The sequence below is a fragment of the Trypanosoma rangeli genome (assembly GCF_003719475.1).
Source record: "Trypanosoma rangeli strain AM80 chromosome Unknown Tra_15.4_contig_00027, whole genome shotgun sequence".
Taxonomy (NCBI): Eukaryota; Euglenozoa; class Kinetoplastea; order Trypanosomatida; family Trypanosomatidae; genus Trypanosoma; species Trypanosoma rangeli.
Genome location: NW_021705770.1, coordinates 50,539 through 74,065, shown reverse-complemented (window position 1 = coordinate 74,065; position 23,527 = coordinate 50,539). Strand labels below are relative to the sequence as shown.

Below are 23,527 nucleotides of genomic sequence, written 5' to 3'. Positions count from 1 at the left end.
GTTTTCTATCTTTCATCTTCATCTCAGTGATTGGTTGTTTCTTTTTTTTTTTTCTTTTTGTATTTTTGTCTCATTGATCGTTTCTTTTTTTTTTTTTCTTGAAGGTGTTGGAAGTTTCTCTTCTCGCCTCACGACGAATTCATCCTTCCACAAGCAATGGACCGTGTGTGTGTGTGTGGGGGATGAGTGGGTGGGGGGAGGTGTTTGTATGGATGCGCACTGGCGTGAGAACATATCCTCCTTTCCTTCCGTACATGCAGATATGCAATGAGGTGTATGGCAATATATCAATGTGTTTGTTGTAAGTATTTGTGTGTGTGCACGTAGATATGTACGCATGTATTTGCATCTTATTATGATTGTTTTTTTTTGTTTTTGTTTTTGTCTTGTGTTCGTTCTTGTTGTGGTTTTTCTGCGTGTTTGGAGGTCGTGCGGGTTGGTGAGGGGGGTGAATGGCTTCAGTTTTTTTTTTTTTTGATTTACGCGTTATTGCCCTTCTGTGCGTGTTTTTTTTTCTTGTTGTGTCGTATTGTTGGCCCTCTTCCTTTTGTTGTGTTTTGTTTCACATTTCCCCCTCCCTCTTTCCCCTCTTTGTTAAATGGCCTTGTTTTCTGTGTGCATTTGTTTCCATGCGTGTCCTGCGTATGCGTTTGCCGTGATCGGGGCTCTAAGTAGACGTGGGATGAATGTACTGCACGTGTGGGAGGCACCTCCCACGCCATCTACGCTCTGCCTCTTGACGCGGGCATGTATTTTCCGATGCGTAGCGGCGAGGGCGACGGAACGGAGAAAAACAGGGGACGCATGCCGCATGTATGTAATGAAGTGGTAGGGGGATATAGGCAGACATACATGTATATATATATATGTATATATATATATATATACACGCACCTTCTTTTTTCTTCGTCTTTACAGCCACTCCACAGGCAAGTACAAGGCCACAATTTTTCGACGTGTGCGTGGTGCTGTGACACGGTGAGGGGTGTACGTGAGACATATGGCAGGAAACGCAATATTTGTGGGAGAAACATCTCTTTTTTTCTTTTCTCACTTTTTCTTTTCTGCTTTATTGATGTTTCTTTTTTAAATTCATTTCTTTTTTTTTCAGTTGTTGGTTCAGTTGGAAGGAGGGCACGATGGAGGGGGTAATTATTGGTGTCTCTTGCGTTTGTTTGTTTTGTTTTTTTTTTTCGTTTTTTTCGTTTTTTTTTTTTTCTTTTCTTTTCTCCTGCTTCCTTCCACCCCTCGCCGTCTCCACACTTCTCACAGTGACCCTATCTGCCCATCCGTTTCGTTCCCTTTCCTGCTGTGGTATAGATGAATACATTGGCCTCTATCCACATGCTCATGTGCACACGTGCTTACTTCTCTGTACTGACCCTCCTTTTTTATTTCCTGTTGATTCACGCTTCTCCCTTTCCTTCCTCCCCCCTCTTTTTTTACTTCTTGCTTTGTTTGTTTAGTTGCTTCTCTCCCCTCATCTCTGTCTGTCTGTCTGTTTGTCGGTGTGTGCGCGCCATATTTGTGGATCATTTTTTTTTTTGTTTGTTTGCTTTTTTTTTTCTTTTTTGATTTCTATTTGTCATGCATTAAAGACAACCGTTTACGCATGAAAGGGGTGCATGGGTACGTGCGGGCAGTCTCCGCGGAAGCGCGCCTTGCCACTATGATCCCTATGAGTACTACGATGATTATTGGCGGTGTGTCGCCTTTTGCCACATCATAGACACACACCCACACACAGTGAAATGGTAGACATTAAAAAAAATCAAAAACAACCACAGCAACAGCCATGACAACCGCAATATCAACAAAAGCCGATAATTATATGTTATGCGCATATGATGGTAACGCTTTCGTTGTGTCCTTGGAATTGTTTGCATTTATTTTTTGTTTGTGATTTATTTATGTTTGTTTTGGATGGGAGGGGTGTACGTGTGTGGTGAGTTGCATATATATATATATATATACATATATATATATATGTTACCTGCGGGGTGGACGGCGTTGACGTGAGGTGCTGCGCATAGATGCGTCTGCGTGTGTCTGTGTGACTTTTACGGCAACGGCGGCGCCCGCCGCCAACAGAATGATGATGATGATGGTGGTGGGTGCGGGTTTCTGTTGAGACGGCCCCGTAAAAAAAAAAAAAAAAGATTCTGATAGGTGGGTTGCAGTGCGTCCAACAGGCATCTGTGGCCATCCCGCCTATTTAATCTACGAGGATGCACGCACGTAAACATTTTTTTTTTTCCCTGCACGCCTTTTGTCCGGTTGTGTGCTTGTGTGTGTATTTTTCAGTTTTTATTTTTCTCTTTTTCTGTTGTTTTTTCAGTTTGGAGCGTTACGTAGGGGACTGGCTTTACCGTTCCAACCGCACACATCTTGTGGCGTTATCTGCACGTGTGCATCTCTCTCTGCGGTGCATACCGTGGAGGTGTGATGGCGGTAATTTTGTCATTTTTGTTCTCAACCCAAAATTCTCTCTTTTTTTAAAAAAAAACATTAAAAAAAAATATTTTCTTTTTGTTTGTATTTGCCTTCTCTCCACATTATTTTCTCACTGTATTTTTTTGCTTTTTTTTCCGGACCAAACAGGATTATGGAATATGTGGCATGCTTCTGCTTGCTTGTCCGTCAACTGACACTGTTTGCTTCTCGCTGCTCGTACTCCCCCCCCAGCTAAAGGCGTTGAATGGCTGTGAATTTTTGCGCAGCTTGTACACAAACGTAGGGAGGCACGGCAAAGAACAACAGCAACAGGCATCCAACGAAGGCAAGGACGGGAACTGGAATGAGTGGAATGACCAGCGCTGTGGGCATCGCCCCGTCATCTGCGGGAGTGAGCGAAGATGAGTGGTCGCTTTTGCTTGCCGCCTTTATTGGTTGCTTCGCTGCAGATGTGGAACGGGGGGTGGAGGAAAAGGAGGATGATTTGTTACGCACATGCGGGGTGGTGAAAGCTGACGCAGAACCTTTAGCCAGCACGGCGGGGTCCGCTAGGTATTATGCGTTTCGTGGCGTGCGCCGAGCGTTGCGGTATTTGGTGCACGACAATGATGCATTGCGGGCAAGGTATACGTTGGAACGTGTTGTGGACACGCTGGGTGAGGCGTTTTGGCGGCAGCTGCAACTGCCGCAGTCTTCTTTCCCCCACAGTGATGAGGAGGCGAGGGGCTCGGGGAGTTGTGATACGGCAGGGGGTGAGCAAGAGATGCTGCAGCTGCTCTACAGGCTAGCAGGTATATTTCCATACAGCACCACGACATTGAATGCCGCCCTACCCGCCGAGCTCCTGTACATGGTGTACTACTTGGCCTACACACACTGTGCCCCGCAGGCGTGGCAGTCAGAGGCGACCCACAGTCGATGGGCTCAGCTTTTTTTTCTGCCATTGCTCACCACCTCTTCGACGGCGACGACAATGACCATGATGACAGATGTCACAGCAGCTACGGAATTATTTTCTTCACAAGCGCATGGACTTGAAAGGAGGGCGCAGGCGACCGAAGTCGAAGATGGGCGCTCTCACGTTACGCAACTTTTTTCACGCTGCATGTCTGATAGCGAAGTCGAAAATGTTTTGCTGTTTATTGATGCATACCATGCGTGGCTCTTGCGCGATTACCGCGGGGTGCTGGAACACACGGAACAACTCTTTCAGCTATTGCTGGTTGGGGGAGAGACACAACCGTGTCTGTTGTGGGTTATGCTTCACTCATCACGTTTTATGAATGTCTGTGCGACTATTGCGGTGACAAACATGTCACACTCTGAGACGAGGGACACGGTAAAGGAGCGCCTCCAGCGGATGAGAGAAGAATACAGCGGAGCTGCTCGATTGCGTTCTCGAAGCCCTGTACGAGGGGTTGACACGCCGTTGCATGCGTGCCCACCTTTGATGCGCGCTGCTTACGACTTGCTTCATTGTGAGCTTTCGCTTGGCGAGGGCGCGGACCCCTACGAAAAGGGGGATGACAGCTGTCGCCATGACGAGGAGCATCTACGGCAATTGATGGCGGCCGAGAGCTGGCAGGGCACATTTCTGCTCACATTGCGGGTGTGGTTGCGGGCAAAGCGGCTGACTGAGGAGGGACACATGGCCGACTCAAGAGACCTTCTTCTCCACACTTTGGAGCGACTCTACGACCGCAGCTGCATGAGCACGAAGGAGGGTCAGAGCTTCATCACAGTCTCTCCACCTCCACCCGCTGTTGCACCGACCACCACGAACTCTGCTGGTGTTGTTGGTAGTGCGAGTGGTGCCACTAGAGAAGCGGCCTCCAGCTCTGCAGGTGAGGGCAACATGTACGTAGTGGTGTATCTAATGCCTTCCATATGGCTTCGACAGTTGTTGCTGTTAAATTGCGCAGCTCTTGCTGACACAAGAACCCTACTTTACTTTCTGCATTGTCTACGACAGCCGCTAGCGCTTGCTGAATTGTTGTACCTTGCAGTTTGTCCAACACTTGCTTCAGGCGGAGTGCATTCCCCCATTCTTGCCTCATTTTCAATGGATGAGGTGGGTGAAGTACAGTCTGTGCTCAATATGAAGGAGTTAATGCGACGAATGCCGCTTACTGTGCGAGTACCATTGTTATCTCATCGTATCTGGAGGCTGCGGCAACGACTCCTACAGAAACTGTTGCAAGTACCAGGTGAACATGCTGAGGTTGACGATCATCGTGTCTCTCTCCAGAAGGAGATGATACAGCTCTGCGAGTCTCTTGTGAGGAGCGCGCGAGGCCTGTTTGGTTCATTGGAGCTGAGTTTCACTGACTGTGTCCCGCATCGTGTTGTGTTTGATGCCATCACGATGGCCTGTGACATGCAGGAGGATATTCTTCACAACGCCGCCTTGTCGTTGGCAACGGCTCCTTCACTTTCATCCCCATTTTCACCGTGTGGAGGCAGCAGCAGCAGCAGTAACAACAGCAACAACAGCGATAGCAGCAGTGATGAGTACACGGACCTCATAATGACTGGGCCACCAAACACAAGCGCTACGGAGACGAATGCACCTGCTAGCTTACCGCCGTCCTCTGCCACTGCATTGGAAGGCGGTTCGCTTTCATACTTTGCTCCTGTGACGCATGCCAGTGGGCATAGCAGGAGAAGCAGGGACACCACTAACCCAAGCCACTGTGGCGACGGGGGTAGTGATGGTGACGGTGATAGCTGGTTACGAGTGACTTGTCCACCGTTGTTGGTGTCACCATCGGAACTCAGTCAAGAAACATCTTTTGTCGCATCTACTGCAGTGATGGCGCAAGAGTTGTATTGGGTTGCCTACAGAAAGGCACATGAGTGGGTGGAAATTCTTCAGTGTTTCTTCCCGCATTTATCCCTTATAGTGCAGGTATGCCAGCTGCGTGTGACCGCCGCAGCCTTCGACAGGGGAAGCGTGCATCTTGCTCGGCACCTGCTTGCAATGCACAAGGGAAACCCGTTGGTCGCCTCACACGTTGCGTTGGCGCTCTTTGCGAGCCTTCATGTGGTTTCAGCAGAGCGGTGTATTCAGGAGGCTCTTCAGCAGTACCCTCACTCAGCGGAGATACGACGTCTTTACTGCGCAATATGCGGCCAAAACAACGTTTCGAGACAAGAAGTGCAGAATCACAGAGGTGAGGAAGCAAATACAGGGCGGGTTAAAAGGAGTTTGATACGGCCTGTTTTTACGCATCTTTATCGCGGCGTGCTTCCGGTGAAATATATTACCTGTGACCACCATGGGTACGCGGCTGTGTATGCACCACTCGCCATGTGCCTTCTTTGCATCGGTGCTCTTGCAGCCGCTTTTGTGTTGCATTTGAAGGACGTTACCTCTACTGCTGCAAATGCCTCTCTCACTGATGATGCAGGTTTCCGCTGGTCTTTTGTGCTGCCTTCGACTCTGTCAACGTATTTGGGATTCGGAATTGTGGTGTACGCGTTCACAGCTGCGGCGGTGATCCCTTTTCTTGCATCGTGTGGCGCGGGCGCAAACAATCAAACCCGTCACATCGAAAATTTCCTGCGAGCGCTTATGGAGTGGAACGGTTTGGAAGATGATGGCCCAAATCGGCTTGTTTTTTGCTTGCGTGGCCTGCCCTTAGTCAACCTGTTGACGGGCGTTCAACTCGCCGTGAGCAATGCACTTCGGCTTAAAACGCATACAGGGAAACTCTGCACTCCCAACGGTACTGTAAGTCTTCCCAATGCCTGTAATCGCCTCTTCACGGGATGGGGCACGGTGTTGATACTGCTTTTGGTCTTTCTCCTTACGGTCGCCGTACTCTTTAATGGGCGTGGATGGCGGGTGGTGCGCTACTGTGATGTCATGTTAGGCTCATACGCAACATTCATCACAATATTTATTATAGACGTTGCTTTTTTTTTATTTTTTATTCCGTTCCTCTTCCTCTGTTGCGTGGTGTTGGAACCAATTATGTTTTTTATCAATGCCATCTTCGGCGTCGCCCTCGCATCACCGCTGGTTATGGAGCACATTCCAAGTGTTTCAAGAGACAAGTTCCTGTCCACACCCATTTCCTCCCACGCAACCGCAACTGCTGTGGATTGCTGGGGATCGATGGCGTTGTCTCCAGAGCAGGTGACCTCCCAGGTGTGTGGAAGGCTACGTGCAAGCATGCCACCGCTTCACTGGTCGCCCTCTCGATACCACGATTGTTCACTTCTCTGTTTTCACGAGGTGCTGCAGCCGCTGGGCAAAGGTGGTGGCGATGCCTCCCAAGCACCCAGCGGAGCGCTGTTGCAAGTCTTGAGAGGACTTGCATCCCGCGGTGTCGCAGGCTGCGCCTCTATGCAGGCTGCCGTGAATTGGCGCGTTCATCGCACTCGTCAGCAGAGTGAGGCAGCGGTGCAGTTAGCGCTTTTGCGTGAGAGTTTCACTGCAGCGGCCTCCCCGGCGCCGGCCAAAGCAAACTCCGCGCTAAACAACGTGTTGGGTGCTGCCACAGCTGTTGGGGTCGATAAACGTGGGAGTTCCTTCACTGTACCACCCCGATGGAAGCCGAAGTCTGCGACTCCGTACGGCTAATTTTGTGGCGGGCCTTCCTGTGCGCCCAGCTTGCTGTTGCCGTGTTTTTTGGTTTGTTTTTTCACATCATCACCGTGTAGGGTTGCCCAGAGCCTTCCCCTCCATGTTGTACGTGCTGCTGGCTTGAGTGTGGCGTACTTTTGGGTGGGGCCCGTGGGATCCAAGTAGGGAGGGGGAAAATGTAGGTGAGAAATACCTGAACCATTGCGTGCTGAATACCAAGTGCTCAGAACCGGATTATGGCGATGTGTAGTTTTTTTTTTTCGTTATTAGTTGTGCGTGGGGAGTTTGTATTAATTTTAATTTTTGTTTGTGTTTATTATTATTATTATTATTATTATTTTTGTTTTGTTTTTCCACTTGAGTTTCTTTGCTGTTGCATTGTGGGAGCTAAGTGAGTTCTACTCCCTCACTCTTTGCTTATGGGCTCATGTGAAGCTGACTGATGCATCCCATTTGCTCCACACTTTCATTCTTTTTTTTTCTTTTTGCCGGTTCTCGATGAGTGGGCGTTCGGGTTTTATTTTATGCTTTTTGTGTTGACTGTCTCTCTTTGTTGCTGCTGGGTGGCTTTGTGGCTGCTTGACGCGTAGTGCCTCGCGTTTGCGGCGCCTTGTGAGTGTGGTTCCCTGCATCTCTTGCCTTGCTTTTGTCTTTAGCTGCTGTTTAGCTGCGTTCGCTCTCAAGGGTGCACGGTAGACTGGCGTCGGCAACGCTGCGGCTGGTTGGGCGGTGTTAGAGTGTGCGTGCGTCTGCTGATGGAGGTGACAGGCCGAACCACCGCAGGAGAATCTCCGTCATTGATGCAGCTTGGATCAACCCCACACGCAACGCCGTTGGAAAGCTGTCTTTTGGCGTCTCCAGTGGGAACCGCTTTGAAGTTGCCGGCGGTGGGTCAGAAGGTGGGTTCGGAAGGTTGGGGTCGCGGGGGACGTCTGCGTCACAACAAGACACGTCCAAATGCGTTTCAGGAGGGGGAGGTAGCCCTTCTTTTTTTGGATGACAGCACCGAAGGGAAAAGAAACGTTACCATGACAGATTGCGAAGATCGTATTGGCGACACTAGGCGGCAAACTTTATTGAAAGCCTCATTGGAACGCAGGGCGAGAGAGCCTGCCGCAACGTTTGTGACGCCGCTTACGTTGAGACCACAAAGCGTGACATCGCAGCACATGCTGCGGACATCACCCAGTGGCACTCCAAAGATGGACAACGCTGGTACCGGGGTGGATTTTCTTTTAACGTGCAGTGACGCGTGTCGAACCTCTGGGCAGCAGCGGGGTCGGCGCGTGATAAAGAACGTTGTAGAGTACGACCCGAAATCGTACAGTGAGCTGCTTCCAGCCACGCTTAAGATGCGTAAGGTGAGGGATGTTGAGAGCGGAACGGTGTCAAGCACAGCCGTAAGTGAAATGTTTGCGAAACGTGATGCTCGACATACCAACCGTGGGGTGTCATCAATGAATGACAAGAAAGCTCAGCGGGTGCCTTTGGTGGAGTTGCAGGAATTTGTTAGGACGATGAATCAGCTGCAAGAGCGGGGAAGACACATGCGACGCCGGTGGAGACGATATATGCCGTGTGTAACGGCGGTGAGTGGTGGTGCTGTTAGGATGCTCAATGAAGATGATGATGACACGAGCTCCGAGGGTCTACAGGATCATAACAGTGACGGGGAGTTTAACCTGACATTGTCGAAACGACAGCAGCCGAAGACGGAAGCCACCAGGGCATCGATTTTCTCATGGCATGAGGAGATGAACGCACTTCAGAAGCATGGGGACAACACGCGGGGTGCAGTGCTGCTGCGGAGTGAACTGAAAAAGAGTCAGCGTGAGGTGGCAAAGGCCCGTCAAGGCGTTACCGTTGCAAGTGTGCAGATGATTCACAATGAACCAACGAGATACAAAGACGCTGATGAGGAAGAGCAAGGAGAGCTGTGGGAGGAGCCACCCCATTCTTCTCTAGAGGACATATCATGGAGGGCAGAGAATGAGGTTTCGCAGCGCGTTGCTGCTATACCGTCAGATGTTCCTCCTGCATCTGGGGCTTTGAAGGAAGCGGAGGACTGCGGTAACACCCACAGTAATAGGGAAAAAAGTCAAGATAACACCATAGTGGCCGGTTGCATCAGCCCCCGACTTGGTAGTCTACTGCATCGTGGAAAGGGCACAACGGTGTATGGACTTAACCTTGGTCGTAAGCGTGGCAGTTGTAAAACGCAGTTCCCCCACCTGCGTCCTAAGTCGCCGTTGTCATCACTACCCCATGTGCCGGGATTGCCATTTGCCATGAGTACACCTGCACCCTTGCCGTCTGACGCAAAGCCTAAGGCGGAGCGGAACGCGTGTCGCACTCACCACCACACGACATTAACATGGCGACCCCTTCCTGTTGAGCATGGTGTGGGGGAGCAGTCTAGCCTGCGGTTTAAGGCGCAGGTTACGCAGGGGCGCCTGGAGGATTGCCAGTCGGACATACTAGACGGGGAAGCTATCCTGCGTACACGTGAGCTTCTGCTTGAGCTGCGACCGACACGAGCGGCGCTGCTCAATGAGTCGCTCAAGCACTCTCACAGGAACGCAAGGGCTATTCTACAACAACACCGACAATGCATATTTGAAAAGGTTGCGGAGAAGGACTCTGAGAAGCGAAAGGAAGCGTGCCTGGAATATGTTAATCTCCTCGAGCAGGCCTACTGCGGCGAGGTTGCTGAAAGCTCGTTGGCTGCTGTGACAAGCGCATTGCAAAGTGTACGGAACCTCATCTCTGTCTCGCCTAAACGCTGCAATGCGCGCAGCTATAGTGCTCTTCTCATGGATCACTTTGTAATGGCGCACCTCACTGAGCTGCCAGTCCGTGACCTCCTTTGGCGGCTTGCAGAACTGTTTGATATGACAACGACACAATACAATTATGCCCTGTGGAACGCATACCAAATGCTCAACACCCCGCGGGACTATCAGGCACGATTTCGGGAGATTGACCACACAATTGTGGGTATTCCGGCGCCTGTGGAGCGGCGGGTTCGTCTCACGCTTCACCGCTGTCGCTTTTTGCAGGCCAATGCCTCCGTTGGCACAGCACACATTGTTTCTGGGACAGGGGGAGAGAGAGTCAGGGACTTGGCCGAGGTTTCTGTGCAAATAAAGAGTGAGCACCAGGTCTTCCTATCCACGGCTGTGCGGGCGCGCGTATGCAGTGATGAGGAATTGTTTAGCTGGAACGTCTCCCGAAGAGACGAAAAGTCTCCTTCCCTTTGCGGTGCAAATTTCATGGATCAGGTTTTTCGTCTTCAGCTTTGCGAAAACACCGAGTTGTGGGTGGGGCTTCTGCACAACGGCCTGGTGATGGCGAGTGGTAAGTTTAGCTTGTCGGACTGCACCTTCAATGTGCGTGGTCTCGCGCTGCTGTGGCTTCGTCTGTCGGGCGGGGAGGCGGCGGAGGCGGAGATCAAGCTCACCCTGGCGTTACTTGGCGAGAAGCATCCACACAAGAAGGCCCTGCGGAAGTGAAGTTCCACGCCTTGTGCTGTTGCCATGCAGGGAAGGCAGAGGAGGAGTACCCGACACATGTGCTACAGAAGGGAAGAACAGAAACGGGAATCATCCACAATTCCTGCCGATTCAAGAGAACGGGAATAGAAAATTTTTTTTTAAAAAACATGTGTGAATCCTCCTATGAGGCTTGCGAAGGGTCATGATGCGTGGCATTCAGCTGTAGACACGTTCTGTTTACTCCTTTGGGTTGATGCTCAGTCACCCAGTAATATGGCTTGTTTGAGGTGTGAAACTCGCCTGTTTTTTTTTGCTTTGCTTTGCTTTGCTTTTGTTTCTGTACCCAACCCACCTGCTATATTTCCTGCTCGGCTGCAACTGCCTGTCTGCACCCACCACACAGGGACACACGGATGTGAATATGCATGTACGTGTATATTCGCTTATATGTATGAGTGCCTTTTTTTTTTGTGTGTGTGTGTGTTATCTCGTCTATACCTGCAACATATTTTTTTTCTTTTCTTTTATGTGTGTCTTTGTGCCTTTTTGGCTTCTCCCGTTCTTCTTGTCCCCCCTCGCCTTTCACCCGTTGCGGCCGACCCACCGCCCCACACATCTCTTTTTTTTTTTTTTTTTGGGAGATGTGCAATTTGGCAGTGCAAAATGGCGTACGTTGGCACGATTATCACGACTGTGATTGGGGACAGTTTCGCTACCTGACACGCCTGTCGTATTTTTCTTGTCTTCGAACGAGATCCCGGCGGAGGGAAAGTTATGCATAGGGCATTTTAGCCACGGGGTCTATGCGAAAAAAGGGCGTAGGAGGGGTGGCCGATCCCTAGCCGAACTTTCCTTTTGCAAGTTGTGTTGACTGCAACGTTTTGTTTCTGTTGTTACCGGTGAGCGGCGGCGTGCGTGGGTGCAGTTTGTTGTTGGTGGATGGCGTAGTTTGGGCAAGTTGTGTTTGTTGAGGGTTGCCCCCCCCCCCCCCCCAACCCCACCACCACCACCACCACCACCACCACCACCCGGAACGTTGACGATGCCTCTTCTCCTCTTTCCTCGCTGTGCGCCACCGGGTGCAGTCTGTGGAACCTGCGAGCGACTTAGCAGGAGACGAAAGTAGAGGAAATAAATTCACGAGACAAAGGATTTAGGGGTTGGCCTCGCAGCAAGTGCCGTTGGGTGTTTGTGCGGCTTGGATGGGAGGAGGGAGGAGGACCGCCGCCGCCCTTGTGGCCTCTACGACCTTCGCAGCGGTGCGGCTGCGACGCATCCTGCACCTGGCGACGCAGCAGCAGCCACGGCATTGCAGTAGCACCACCGCCACCACCAGCTCCTCTTCGTCGAGACAAAAGTTTCATTACCGACCGCACCAACTCAGTGGCAAGGGCAGAGGTGGTGCCAACTCGGGCTTCGAGGCTTATTCGACAACGACAGCATCTTCCTCGGCGCATCTCTCCCTGGATTTGCTTGCGCCGCCTTCCACACTGACAGTGGACGCCGCTGTGGAGTACATGGCAGCACTGCGTGGCTTGCATCGTTCACTTGGCGTCACTGCATCTTCGTCACGCGTTCGTTGGCAAGCACGGGAGTTTCTGCTTCGGGGCATGCCAAGCCCAAATGCGAAGGAATTGCAGGCAATATGGACGATGACAGAAGGGCTTGCCTGTGCAATTATAGTCTCCTGTGCATATTTTGAGGTTTCCATCTCAGAGTGCATGTATGGAGCTGAAAGTATCGAGTTTCTGCAAGGTATTTGGCATACGCGCCTGCAGTCATCCTCCACCTCATTGCTAATGTGCACTTGTGACGAGGCCATCTTGCTAGGACGGTTAACCATGGCGGTCCTGGGACTTTTAACTAACCGGGTTCTGTATGTGAAAGTAGACGACTATGAGTTGTTATCGCAGTTGTTGTGCAAGACACTTTTGCCTGCCGTGATGCGTGTGCTGCGTGACGACGTCATCTTTCCCTTCCCTGCCGCGGGAGAAGATGGAGATCGGAGTGAGCTGACGGCTGCACAGGCCACAGCCTTCACTGTACTACTCTCTTCCTTGACGAAGGCAGCCGTGACACATTGGGCTCGAACGAGCGGTGAGTCAGAGGGAATTGTCCTCTTTGGCACGCCGACTGATCTGCCGCGTCTTCTTGAGGGTGCTCCGCATCTTCCGCGTGCAGTTCAGGTGACCGTCCCGGCGTTGCCGCCAGCGAAGTTGGCGCGAGGCGTATACCACTACGCTAGTGGTCTCACGCCCTCTCGGGTGAGGGAGGCGGCATTGCCACTGCTTCGCTTCTTTACACTTACCCAATGCGTTCCACTTTTTCTTGCACCGCATGATACATGTGTTCAGTACGATGGGAACAATGGCAGCAATGGTGGTGATGCACAAGAAGCACACACGGCATCACTCGTGAAGTCCATCACACGCGTCCTACAAGCGTCACTGGAGCACCGCACCGTTTTTGTCTCACATCAAGTGGCAAACATTACCTCGATATACGCCCGCATCCTTTTATTCTCTCCCAGAGCTCCAGGGAAGGTGATGGGGAAGGATGGAACTGCTCTTGTTGTTGCTTCTGCGCCATGGCTCATGTTTGAGAGTCTTATGATGGGGTTAAAGCGCAACATCCTGTATCATGTGGGTCCGCTCTCACCCATTGCAGTGATGCCTCAGTTGTGCGAGTGTGTGACGTTGTTTGCGAGAAAGTATCTTTTTTCAGATATGGCTGCCTTGCTTAACGCTCTTTCGAAGATTTTTCGGGTCGTTTGCGAGTACCACAGTCATATGGCCACACGACAGCCGCAGCGGCAGCAACGTGTCCTGTTGGACAAGGGGGATGCTGTACGCCCTCGCTTCGAGCGACGCCGAACGACGGCTTCCGCTGTGATAACAAACGACGCGTCGGCGGATGCAGGACATTCGTCCACTACACCATTATCACCACCGCCACATTTGTTGTTGACGGATACGTTTTTCGTTGGCAATGACGACATTGCGGAAATCGAAGGTGAACTTGAGGTACTTTTAGACGCATGCGTTGCTGTCATGGAGCGGCACCTGCCAGCTTCCTGCGATAGTCGTCAGGTGTTTGTCGCAAAGTCGTCTGTTCCTCCGTTAGCGGCGCATTTGAGCAGTCATGACGGAGGCTCCATGGTGGTGCGGGAGGAGACAGCCGTTTCGCTTGCTGGGGTTGGCGCTTCGCAGGCGAAGACACTTGGCGGAAGAAGCCGTCGACTAAAGAGGACGGTCTCCAGCAGAGAACTTGTTATGATTGCGGAGGGTGTTCATGCCCTGAGCTGGCGGCCTTTCATGGCCTTCCAGGAGCGCCTGTTGACACTACTTTCATCTCACGTGGGGCAAATGGAGGCGACTCCGTCTGAGTACGCATGCCTTGTTCGGTTTGTGCTCCGTGCACCCCCCGTGCCTCCGTCTGTCATTTTTCACTCCGTAGGGGATCGACTGAAGCGACTGATTCACGCAGAGGCGGTTCCGGCCGTCTCCTCGAAGGGTGAGGGTCACGGCGACATGCAGAAGAGCACCGAGATAATTGCCTCTTCAGAAGAAAAAGAAGAAGAAGCAGCAGCATCAGGAGCGCGTGTGGTGATTGCTGCGGCGCATGCTCGGTCGTTGTGCGACAACCCACTTGCTCTGTACGACGCCTGTGCGGTTGTTTTTGCCTTTGCACAGAAGTTGAAAAAATCGGCCCTCCCGTTGTTACATGATCTTCTTGTGCGCTGTGGCCAGCGGGTTACGTTGGCGTCTGAGTCACCACAGGGTTTGTGCAATGATTCGGCCACTTCTGCAGCCTTGGCGATGTTTGTGGCCAGCGCCACTTGGGTGCTTCATCATACCGCGCCTATTTCACCAGAGGATCATGCACTAACTTTTATTGCGGTGTCCCGCGACCATGCGGCTCACATTTTGGATGCCAGGACTTCAGAGGAAGCGAGTTATGCGGCCACAGGTTTCCTCCCTTTTAGGGAGCTGGCGTACGCGTGTATGATGTTGGAGTCCTCGTGCGACTCCCGGTGTGGGGCTCCCCTGACACAGCTTCGCCGTGCTCTGCGCGAGGCCTACATGGCGTGTGGCTCCCGCTGCGATAGCATGGAGGTGGCGCAGTTTCTTGCCGACTATCTCGCAATCCCCTCAATGGCTATGTCGTATGGCAACTCTGTGACAGCACCGAATGCGAGTCAGGAGGGGGCGGCGCTGTTGCAGCTCTCGCCATGGATGATTGATTCGTTGCAGCTGCGGCAACGAGTTTCCAGTAACACGAGACTTCTTCTTGTGATGTTTACTCCATTTCTCGGGGATGGCAGTGACAAAGTCACGCGGATTTTGCATGTCACCCGGTTGTACTGTCGCACCTTTGCAACACTTGTCACAACACTGCGACTGCTGCGTGCTGCGAATGCCGAGCTGCTGCGCGAGGATGCCGTTCTCGAGGTGGTGCTTCGAAAGGTCGCACAACTGACGCGTCGGACGGCACTTCCACTGGAGTTGTTTCAATTTTTCGAGCTCTACGGCGACTGCCCACAAGTGGTCGCTGCGTGCCTGAGTGAGCTTCTGTCAGAGGCGCGATGCTTCGGCGCGGTCAACGCCTTTGTTCCTATTGTTCAGGTAAATGCTGCAGTGCGGGCAGTACGACGACTGCAACTGCGGGAGCTGCGGCGGCGTTGGTTCGCAGCAATGACTCCGCTTATTGTCTGCGCCGTCTCCTCGTCGCGCGAGCCCCTTGACGTCGTGCTAGAGTTAACGGAGTGCATCGGCAACGACGACCCGGAACTACTGCAGTCTGTGCTAAAGTCTTCTGCCTCCATGCAGATGATTCATCAGACCTTCAGCTACACGGTGGCCGGGGATGTGTTGCTCCGCTTGCTCTTGCAGCTTCAGAGCGCCAACACAGCGCACCCGACCGTCCGCTGCTTGCACGCGGCAGCGCGCAAGCTATTGCAGCGGAGCAACATATACATTCCGCTGGAGCAACTGGCACAGGCCATGCTGCTGCCCTCTCTCGAGGGGACAACCCTTGGCAGGCGACTAAAGAAACTGTTTGTGTTTCGTGTGACAACTCTTCTTGGCGTCACGCGGTCGCGTGCCACGCGCTGCAAGGGGACTGCCAGAAACAAAGTGTGTAGAGGACCGACCCACCACGACGGAGCGACACTCTCGCTGGGATGAATCGTTGAATCGCCTTGAACTGGAACACTGGATGACGCTTTTGCGCTTTACCCATGTGGGGGAGCCGTCGTCGCACCGCTTAGTGATGACCATCAAACAGGACAGGGAAGAAGCTGCACACCGAAAAGGGAAATCAACGGTTTCAGCTTCTGCAAACGGAGAAAATGTATCGGCGGCGGCAGCAGCAACAGTGAGCTGTCGTGAAGGCGCAGCTTTACCACCCATTGGGGAGAAACCAGAGGAGCATGCGGGTGGCAGCGAAGTTGGAGAAGCGGATGACAAACGGTATCGCAGTTTGGCATATTTTTACGCCTTTTCAGAGCACACTATTTTGTGCCTACGGCGGTCCTTGGGTGCGTTTCACTTCATAGCGTTTGTGTGTGAGCTGCTGCGTCAGGCTTCGTGTCTGCCGCCTGATACAGCGTCTGCGCAGGAGTCCGCGTCAGAGGAGCGCCGATTTATGTATGACGGCAGTGCCTCACCACTTTCGGATGAACGTGTGTGGCCATTTGTGCGACTCGCAGTGGGCTTGGTGGATGAAATGTCGGCTGACTTGGGTGGATTTCTTCGGCGTGAGACAGAAGAACGACATCGGTTGCGCCACTGTGAAGGCGAGACTGCACCCACTGGGAGTATGGAGGAGGGGGCGGAGGTTGTTTTGAACGTCGGGGCGGTGTTGGAATTCTTGAGGCTGCTGGACACCTACGATCCGTTGCGTCATGAACGGCGACTCCAGCCGCATCCATCATTCCCATCAATGTCGTCACCGTCTTCTTTAACGTCTGCGGCGCCAAATGTCTTTGACGACGCTGTTCAGATTCCACACCGTCATCTTTACCGAGTGTTGTTGCAGGTGCCGCAGCATTGGGGCGAAGTAACGCCTTTGGCGACGCCTGCTGACACGCCGCGCGTACGTCTGCAAAATATATCGTCGGTATTTGACTACTGTAGCACGTCAGCTGAATTTGACTCGCTGTTTGGACCGTTCGACACCTCTATGGAAGCGCATCGTTGCTTGTCCAATATTTTTGGCGCTGATCGCCCGCTCATAACTGATGTGTGGCTTCCCCTCACCGCACTGCAGTCTCAACAGCACCGGATCGACAAGTGTGTTAAAAGGCTGCTGTTTGAGGCGTTGATGCGTTGCCTGGTGCGTGACAGGGAGTCGCTAGCCACTACGAGGGCGCGGTTCGCGGCACTTGGCCCGCGTGATTTGGCCTGCGTTGCACAGACGTGTCTCCGTGGTGATACCTGGAATACCATGGGAAACGATGGCCATAACTACCAGGTCGGTGACGCGCGGCGGCGCAGCAGGGAGGCAGAGGCGGTGAGTGCGCTTGAGTTGCTCACAGACATGCTGCCAAGTGCCACGGCAGAGGACATTCATGACATTATCGTCGTGCTGCTGCCGCCCCCTTCCGCCGGGGCTCGGCGAGACGGAGACGATGGGGGCGCGTCGTATGCACCGTTTCATGGAGAGTTCACGGAGGTGCGACGCTTTCTCGCTCACGTTGCTGTTGTCATAGGCAACGACACGGAGCGGTTCCCGCCACCAGTGCTCTACGACATTATTTTGCGCCTGCATGAGCCGCACCGCCTCGTCGCTCCTGCCGCGGCTCGCATGATGTTAACAAACCTCCACGCGGGCGATGATGCAATCAAGCAACAACCACCGCTGGAGAATGAAGACGAGGCGGAGGCCTCGGCGGAGGCCGAGGAGGGTGATGGGGACCAGGTGCTGGAGGAAACCGCCGGCGGGCCAAGCAGGCAGCGATGCTACACGGCAACTGTTGCTCTTCTACGAAGTATCGTCTCGTCCGCTTCTTCCTCGTCGTAGGCAGGAAATATGCCACTGCAGCAAGGGCCACAAGTGAGACGTGTGCGGTCGATTTTTACATAACTCTGAGTTTTCTTTGGTGCGTGCTTACGTCAATGTTTTTGCTGTTCTTGATGCCGTCCTTTTGTCTTTCTCAGCGCAGCTGCGCTCGAATAGCGACCCGGCTGGACGGAGTCGGTAAGCATGCAGCACGGGTGCCGCAGTAGCGATGCTCTCAAGACCGCGGGCGTGGACGCATTGAAGCGGCAACGCAACCGACACGCACACACACACACAAAAAAAAAAAACGAAGAAACGAAAGATGGACCGTGTAATTATTTTGTGGTATGCCGTTTGTGCTTTCGTGCGCGTGGGTGGGGGACGGATTGCATGGATGGACTCCGCGGCTGCGGCATGTTCCTCTGCTCTTTTTTTTCTTTTTTCTCTCACTTGTAATTAATGCACGTGCGTGTGTGCGTCTGGTTTTGTACGCGTTAACGGTGAAGTAATTCTCGGGAAGGTGCAGAAAACACGGCAAAATCACAAACAAACAAACGAGCGGAAAACAAAAGGAGAAAAGGGGAATTGATTTTATTGGTTTCCTGCTGCATTTAGCGTGACAGGGTAGTGTTGGTGCTGCTTTGGCGTGGCGTTGCCGCGGCCCCGTCGCTCTCATTTCCCCCCCGTATTCTTATTGGCCCATTGCTGCCACATGAACGCAACACCGCAGACGGCGGTCGATGATGAAATTCAACGGCGACTGTCAAAACTGTCCGCCTACAAACAGACGGAGTACCACTGCGTGGAGGCCATCGCGGCACTGCGTCAGTTGCTGCGGGAGGTGTTGGAGCTCGAGGGACACGCGTCCGGCTCCAACGGCGATGGCCCCAGTGACAGCGGCGGTCGTGCAGAGCTGGCGAAGGCACATCATGCGGTGCGGCGCGCCCATCAGCAGCTGAACAAGCTTGCGAAAGAGGCCCAACGTGCGTCACGTCGCGAGGGCGGCGAGTATGAGGCCGACCTGAAGGAATTATTGCGGCATGTGGAGAGCGCCAAGCGCTGGTACCGCGAGTGCTTTCGTGTCGGGCCGGCAGGCGGCGCGGCATATCAGCCGCAGAGTGATGTCGGTAGCGCGCTTGACGACGAGGGTCAATACACGCGCTCACCCATGCGCAGTGGGGCCACAGATTTGACCACCCCGTTGCTTGCAGTGAGTAGTGACGGCCGCAGCCGTGGCGCGGGCAGCTGGTGCGCCGATGCCTGTGCACCGCGCCCCACCGTCTCTGATGAAGAGTTTCTTGTTTTTGCTGATGAGGTGCGGCGAAACGATGACCTTGCCGAAGCCGCATTGGATCGCATCTCACACGGCCTCTCGCGGCTCCATGAGAATGCACTGAGTGTGACCTCCGAGCTGCAGACGCAGAGGCAACTTCTAGACGATGTGGAGGGGAAAGTGGACACGACCCACACAAAACTCAGCAGAATGAACATACGGCTACGTAAAATCCTATCGGATAAGGGTAGATGTGACTGGTTTATGTATGCGTTCTGCTGTGTACTGTTGCTTGGCGTGATCGTTGCAATTGCCGTCCTGATCAAGTCGTGAGATACTTGGAAATTCTAATTGAATAGTCGCCACATGAACAACAAACGATGTTTTTGATTGCTTCGTGCAGTATCAATGCACCACCATTCCCCCCCCCCCCCTCCTCCTCCCTTCACTACCAGTACACTCCACCAAATACGCGACGCTGTCGTACGCAGTGGCGTTGTGTACGGATATGGAGCTGTGATCTTGCGATTTACGTGAAGATCCTCTAGAAAACGATGTTTCACGTGGAGCTGATTATTTCCGCCACGTCTCTGCATGCGGCTTCTTCTTCTTCTCTTCCTGCACTTCCACACTCTACGTGCGTATATGAGGGGTTTAGTGTCTGTGCGCTTCTCTCACTGGTGCTGTTGCGCGTCTGGTTGTTGCGGATGACTCCTGCAGTGAAACAAAGGCGTGGATTGACCTCAACGGCGGGGTCGTAGCACTTGGCAGGCTACTCAGATGCAACCCTCGCAGCGGACGTGCCGGAGGAGCACCTTTTGTTTAAGATGTAACAGTGAGGGGAAGAAAAGTAAACCATCTGCATCCCTGCGGGGAGAGTGCGCGAGGGACACTGCTGTTGTCGATAAAAGCTCATCGAAGAAGTGCAGTCATACAAATAAAATATACGTGTGTGTATGTGTGTGGCCGTAGACGGGGTCTTAGTAAATGACTATTCCCACAGTCGGTGATACTGGATGAAGTTTGTGTGTTGTTGCCGGATACCTTAAGCTTCCACTACCCCCTTCCCCCCCCCCTCCCTCCCTCCCTCTCCTCTTTGTTTCCCTCACCATCGGCATCTAAGAAGCAGTAATTAGGGTTTCCAGAATGATCTCCAGCATCAGCGGCTTCCTCAGCCTCAACAACCTTGACATGACGAGCAGTGCCAACGATGTTATCGTTGTGCGTCACCCCAACGGCCGGCTCTTCAGCACACCATTTAACGTGCGGTTTGGAAAGGTAAAGGTCCTGCGCCCAAGCGACAAGGTGGTGCAGGTGGAGGTGAATGGCAGGCCAACCTCGGCGGTGATGAAGACCGGCTCGGACGGAGAGGCCTTTTGGCTTAAGCCGACACGTTGGTCCGAGAGAGATGGTGGAAGGCCCGAGTCACCGCTTGCTGCCTCCGACGCGTTTCCGAGTAGTAGTGCCACCCAGCAGCGTGATAGCTGCAACAGCAGCGCGCGCGGGAGCGTGGAGACTTTGCAACCAACAGAGCCGGTCACAGGAGCGGTGTCACCGCCAGCTGTGGACACAAAGACAGACGGTAGTGCTGCGACGGAGCCTCTTCTGGAGGAGGACCAGGAGGGGCACCTCAAGGTGAATGCGGTGGTGAGGAAGTCGCTGAATGACCTCAAAGAGGTGCAGCTTGCCGAGGATACGGTTGTCGCGGCGAACATGGCAATGCAGCGGATTGCACAAATGCCTATGGCGTATAATGACTACCTGCGTGAAACGGCGCTGCAGGAGGAAAAGGAGAGGATACTGTCAGGTGACATCAGCAAGCTGGAATGCAGATTTAAAGCGTCTGAGGACGACTTACTCAGTGCTGTTGACGCTCCCAATGCAACGGTGCCCATGACGGGTTGTGGGATATCCACGGCGGCTGCTGAAAGTGGCAAGGAAAAATCGGCCATTGTCTCCGTTGAGGTTTTTCCTGAGGAGGAGGAAAGGAATACACCGGAAATACCTACAACGTGGAGAACGGAAGGAGCTGGGGAAATGCACCCGGAATATTTTACGACGCCCAAGCATAGCAAACTACGGGATCCTGGGACGAGTCTTGCTGCAAGTGACGAGGGGTTTGATACTTTGGGTGACGACTATCTTTTTGAGGACGCCATTCATCCCGATGAGTATGCAGGCGGATTTGACTGCTACAACGTAGGTGAGACCCCGTCGACTGCCCTTGCAGGTCAAGAGGCGGGCAGTAACCTCTCCGTGATGGCGGTAGTAAGGCCACCAACAGCTGACTTACAACGCCTCATCAACTCTGCTTCGCCAAGCGAAGAGGAGAGCGACATGGTTTACTTCACTCGAACCCTTATTCCCACAGAAGCGGATTTACGCAAACTAAACTTGGTAGGCGGGCATAACAAGGTTCGATACATTACATACAGCTCCCTTCGTGGTGAAGTGGCAGTGGAGGCCAATGTTTACCTGTGGGATAGTACCGATCGCCTTGTTGTAAGCGACGTGGACGGCACAATCACCAAGAGTGACTTGTGGGGCCATCTCATGCCGCTACTTGGCCGAGACTGGACCCATTCAGGCATCTGCTCACTGTACAGTAAGATTGACCGAAATGGGTACAAGTTTGTCTACCTCACTGCCAGAAGTGTTTCGCAGGTAGGCATGACACGTAATTTCCTTTGGAAAATTGAGCAGGATGGGTTTTGTCTGCCAAAGGGTCCTGTGCTGACGGCCCCGGAGCGTTTTTTTACCGCGTTGACGCAGGAGGTCTCAAAGAAGTCGCACGTATTTAAAATTGCATGCCTCAAAAGCGTCTTGGATACATTTCCGCCGCACAGTAAGCCGTTCTACGCCGGTTTTGGCAACCGCTTCAGCGACGTGGTGAGTTACACCGCCACACAAATTCCACAGCACAAGATCTTTATCATTGATCCTAACAGCGTGCTGCATGTGTATAACGTGAAACAAACCTTCAAGAATCTTGCCCATCTTGTCGACGTGACATTTCCACCTGTTGTGAAGCGAATTCAACCGCAACTTCAGTCTCCTCATACACAGTGCAAAGCATCTGGTCATCCGGCAGCATCTGGTGGCTTGGCCGACGCTGAAGTGGGCAGTAATGGTTCCTTCACCGCTTTAAATGGGACAGCCAGGAACGGGTTGCGTGGCCCCTTTTCCTCAGATGGGAGCGAGTCGCCATCGCCATTTTGCGGCGATGATGGCCGTAATGCAACCTTCTCCATCCCAGTTGATGCAGGATTTCTCGCAGAGGACAACGCGTGTCGGTGTCGCACGACGACTACCACCGCGCCGCCTGAGAGCCATGTGGAGGTGGCTATTGATCAAGAGTTTCACCCATTTCTGTACTGGCGTCTACAGCCAGCTGATCTCGTGACTACCAAAAAGGAGGTGCAAAAGGACGAGAAGGCCTGTACGGAGGCGAAGCAGCAAAAACCTCAAAAATCACGCAGATGGTTGACCTTCAGTCTTGGCACAAGCAGCCATAATAATAATAATGGTGGTGAACCCAGTCAAAAGGGTGGGGATGAAGTTAAGACACAACATGTTTATGGAGCGCCTGCGCCTGCACCAGCAGCAGCAGCGACAGACGTGCTTGACAGTGGTGCTACAAAAACGGAAGGACCATTGCAGGAGGTGGATCGAGTGGCTGAAAGCGGTTCTGCACTGGAAGAAGTCGCGAAGGAAATTGCTTAGGTTGATAGTGAAAACACAATGTGCAGGAACGGAACGTGGTGACATTGGATGCGGGAATGTGTGTGTGTGTGTGTGTGTGTGTGTGTGTGTGTGTGTGTGGCTGAGGCATCATCATGGCCATCATCATCATCTTTGCTATAGTTGGCAGTTTTCTGCAGCAACAATTCCAAGCAAAGCAGCCTCGACTCACATGACTGCGTCTTGTGAGGGGATTTACATTGGAGTTCAACGCGTCCTCCTCCTTTCCACCCTCCGCTTTTGTGGGAACGGGGGTGCAGAATGGTGTAACGCAAAGTGGGTTGATGGAGGTCAACGTGTTTTATACGTATACTTTTTTTTTGTCTTTGTTTTTTGTTTTTGTTTTGTTTTTGTTTGATGTATGTGTGTGTGCGAGTGTCAATGGGTTAGTTGTGTCTCCTCCTGGCCTCATAAGTGGAGGGGAGGGGCCGAACATCACCAAAGTGAATTGACACTGCCTGAGTGATGAAGTCGATAATATATATATATATATATATACATACATATATATATATATATATATATATAATGCCTGTGTGCATGTTGGTCGGGCGTGTTGCGGTTGTTACGAAATGACACAGAGGTGGCTGCATCACCAGCTGCAGGTGGCGGAGCGCGGGTGGGTGACGGTAGCGGGCGGGGGTTATGGGACAAGGGAAGGGCACGCACACCAAAAAAGAAAAGAAAGCGAGAGGCTGCCAGGGTTGGACTCCTTTTTGGTACTGTCTCTCTGCTGGTGTCTAACCGAGTGCTTTTTTTTGCATCGGGATCGGGTGCTGTCCGTGTCGTGCCTTCACTCACCCTGAAGCTGTTATTGGCCTCGCTGTGATGCGCACCACTTCTTTTTTCTTTCATGCTGGTGCCGCCTTTTCTCCTTTTCTAGCTATCATTGCATTAACAACTGTAATGCAGGTCCGTATTTGCGCGTGAGTTTGCGTTTGTTTACCTGCTGTGTTCGGTTTGCACTTTCTC

At 52.6% G+C, this 23,527-nt stretch overlaps 6 protein-coding genes and 2 pseudogenes across 6 annotated transcripts, besides 21 other annotated features; all 8 read left to right on the top strand.

Moving 5' to 3' along the window:
- Nucleotides 1-27: 27 nt before the first annotated feature.
- Nucleotides 28-95: a sequence feature (A-rich).
- Nucleotides 96-163: 68 nt separating this feature from the next.
- Nucleotides 164-211: a microsatellite.
- A 148-nt stretch (nucleotides 212-359) lies between these two features.
- Nucleotides 360-412: a sequence feature (A-rich).
- Nucleotides 413-504: 92 nt separating this feature from the next.
- Nucleotides 505-563: a sequence feature (A-rich).
- Nucleotides 564-855: 292 nt separating this feature from the next.
- Nucleotides 856-887: a microsatellite.
- A 274-nt stretch (nucleotides 888-1,161) lies between these two features.
- Nucleotides 1,162-1,230: a sequence feature (A-rich).
- Nucleotides 1,231-1,485: 255 nt separating this feature from the next.
- Nucleotides 1,486-1,514: a microsatellite.
- A 21-nt stretch (nucleotides 1,515-1,535) lies between these two features.
- Nucleotides 1,536-1,584: a sequence feature (A-rich).
- Nucleotides 1,585-1,776: 192 nt separating this feature from the next.
- Nucleotides 1,777-1,816: a microsatellite.
- A 138-nt stretch (nucleotides 1,817-1,954) lies between these two features.
- Nucleotides 1,955-1,988: a microsatellite.
- Nucleotides 1,989-2,797: 809 nt separating this feature from the next.
- TraAM80_01375 (uncharacterized protein) lies at nucleotides 2,798-7,042 on the top strand (the record flags this gene model as incomplete). Its single annotated transcript, XM_029378421.1, has 1 exon — nucleotides 2,798-7,042. The coding sequence occupies one exon, from the start codon at nucleotides 2,798-2,800 to the stop codon at nucleotides 7,040-7,042; it is 4,245 nt and encodes a 1,414-aa protein (XP_029241805.1).
- A 252-nt stretch (nucleotides 7,043-7,294) lies between these two features.
- Nucleotides 7,295-7,358: a sequence feature (A-rich).
- Nucleotides 7,359-7,384: a microsatellite.
- Nucleotides 7,385-7,398: a sequence feature (A-rich).
- A 176-nt stretch (nucleotides 7,399-7,574) lies between these two features.
- On the top strand, nucleotides 7,575-7,779 carry TraAM80_01374 (hypothetical protein; annotated as a pseudogene).
- A 21-nt stretch (nucleotides 7,780-7,800) lies between these two features.
- TraAM80_01373 (uncharacterized protein) lies at nucleotides 7,801-10,557 on the top strand (the record flags this gene model as incomplete). Its single annotated transcript, XM_029378420.1, has 1 exon — nucleotides 7,801-10,557. The coding sequence occupies one exon, from the start codon at nucleotides 7,801-7,803 to the stop codon at nucleotides 10,555-10,557; it is 2,757 nt and encodes a 918-aa protein (XP_029241804.1).
- A 283-nt stretch (nucleotides 10,558-10,840) lies between these two features.
- Nucleotides 10,841-10,880: a sequence feature (A-rich).
- Nucleotides 10,881-10,960: 80 nt separating this feature from the next.
- Nucleotides 10,961-11,169, top strand: TraAM80_01372 (hypothetical protein; annotated as a pseudogene).
- A 367-nt stretch (nucleotides 11,170-11,536) lies between these two features.
- Nucleotides 11,537-11,568: a microsatellite.
- Nucleotides 11,569-11,741: 173 nt separating this feature from the next.
- Nucleotides 11,742-15,725, top strand: TraAM80_01371 (uncharacterized protein; the record flags this gene model as incomplete). Its single annotated transcript, XM_029378419.1, has 1 exon — nucleotides 11,742-15,725. The coding sequence occupies one exon, from the start codon at nucleotides 11,742-11,744 to the stop codon at nucleotides 15,723-15,725; it is 3,984 nt and encodes a 1,327-aa protein (XP_029241803.1).
- Nucleotides 15,726-15,756: 31 nt separating this feature from the next.
- Nucleotides 15,757-17,562, top strand: TraAM80_01370 (uncharacterized protein; the record flags this gene model as incomplete). Its single annotated transcript, XM_029378418.1, has 1 exon — nucleotides 15,757-17,562. One exon carries the CDS (start codon nucleotides 15,757-15,759, stop codon nucleotides 17,560-17,562), a length of 1,806 nt encoding a protein of 601 aa, XP_029241802.1.
- Nucleotides 17,563-17,819: 257 nt separating this feature from the next.
- Nucleotides 17,820-17,838: a microsatellite.
- A 415-nt stretch (nucleotides 17,839-18,253) lies between these two features.
- Nucleotides 18,254-19,147, top strand: TraAM80_01369 (putative Qb-SNARE protein; the record flags this gene model as incomplete). Its single annotated transcript, XM_029378417.1, has 1 exon — nucleotides 18,254-19,147. The coding sequence occupies one exon, from the start codon at nucleotides 18,254-18,256 to the stop codon at nucleotides 19,145-19,147; it is 894 nt and encodes a 297-aa protein (XP_029241801.1).
- A 726-nt stretch (nucleotides 19,148-19,873) lies between these two features.
- Nucleotides 19,874-19,902: a sequence feature (G-rich).
- A 58-nt stretch (nucleotides 19,903-19,960) lies between these two features.
- On the top strand, nucleotides 19,961-22,537 carry TraAM80_01368 (putative lipin; the record flags this gene model as incomplete). The annotated part of the gene is made up of 1 exon (XM_029378416.1): nucleotides 19,961-22,537. One exon carries the CDS (start codon nucleotides 19,961-19,963, stop codon nucleotides 22,535-22,537), a length of 2,577 nt encoding a protein of 858 aa, XP_029241800.1.
- A 57-nt stretch (nucleotides 22,538-22,594) lies between these two features.
- Nucleotides 22,595-22,636: a microsatellite.
- Nucleotides 22,637-22,643: 7 nt separating this feature from the next.
- Nucleotides 22,644-22,668: a microsatellite.
- Nucleotides 22,669-22,868: 200 nt separating this feature from the next.
- Nucleotides 22,869-22,927: a sequence feature (A-rich).
- A 105-nt stretch (nucleotides 22,928-23,032) lies between these two features.
- Nucleotides 23,033-23,083: a microsatellite.
- Nucleotides 23,084-23,527: the final 444 nt, after the last annotated feature.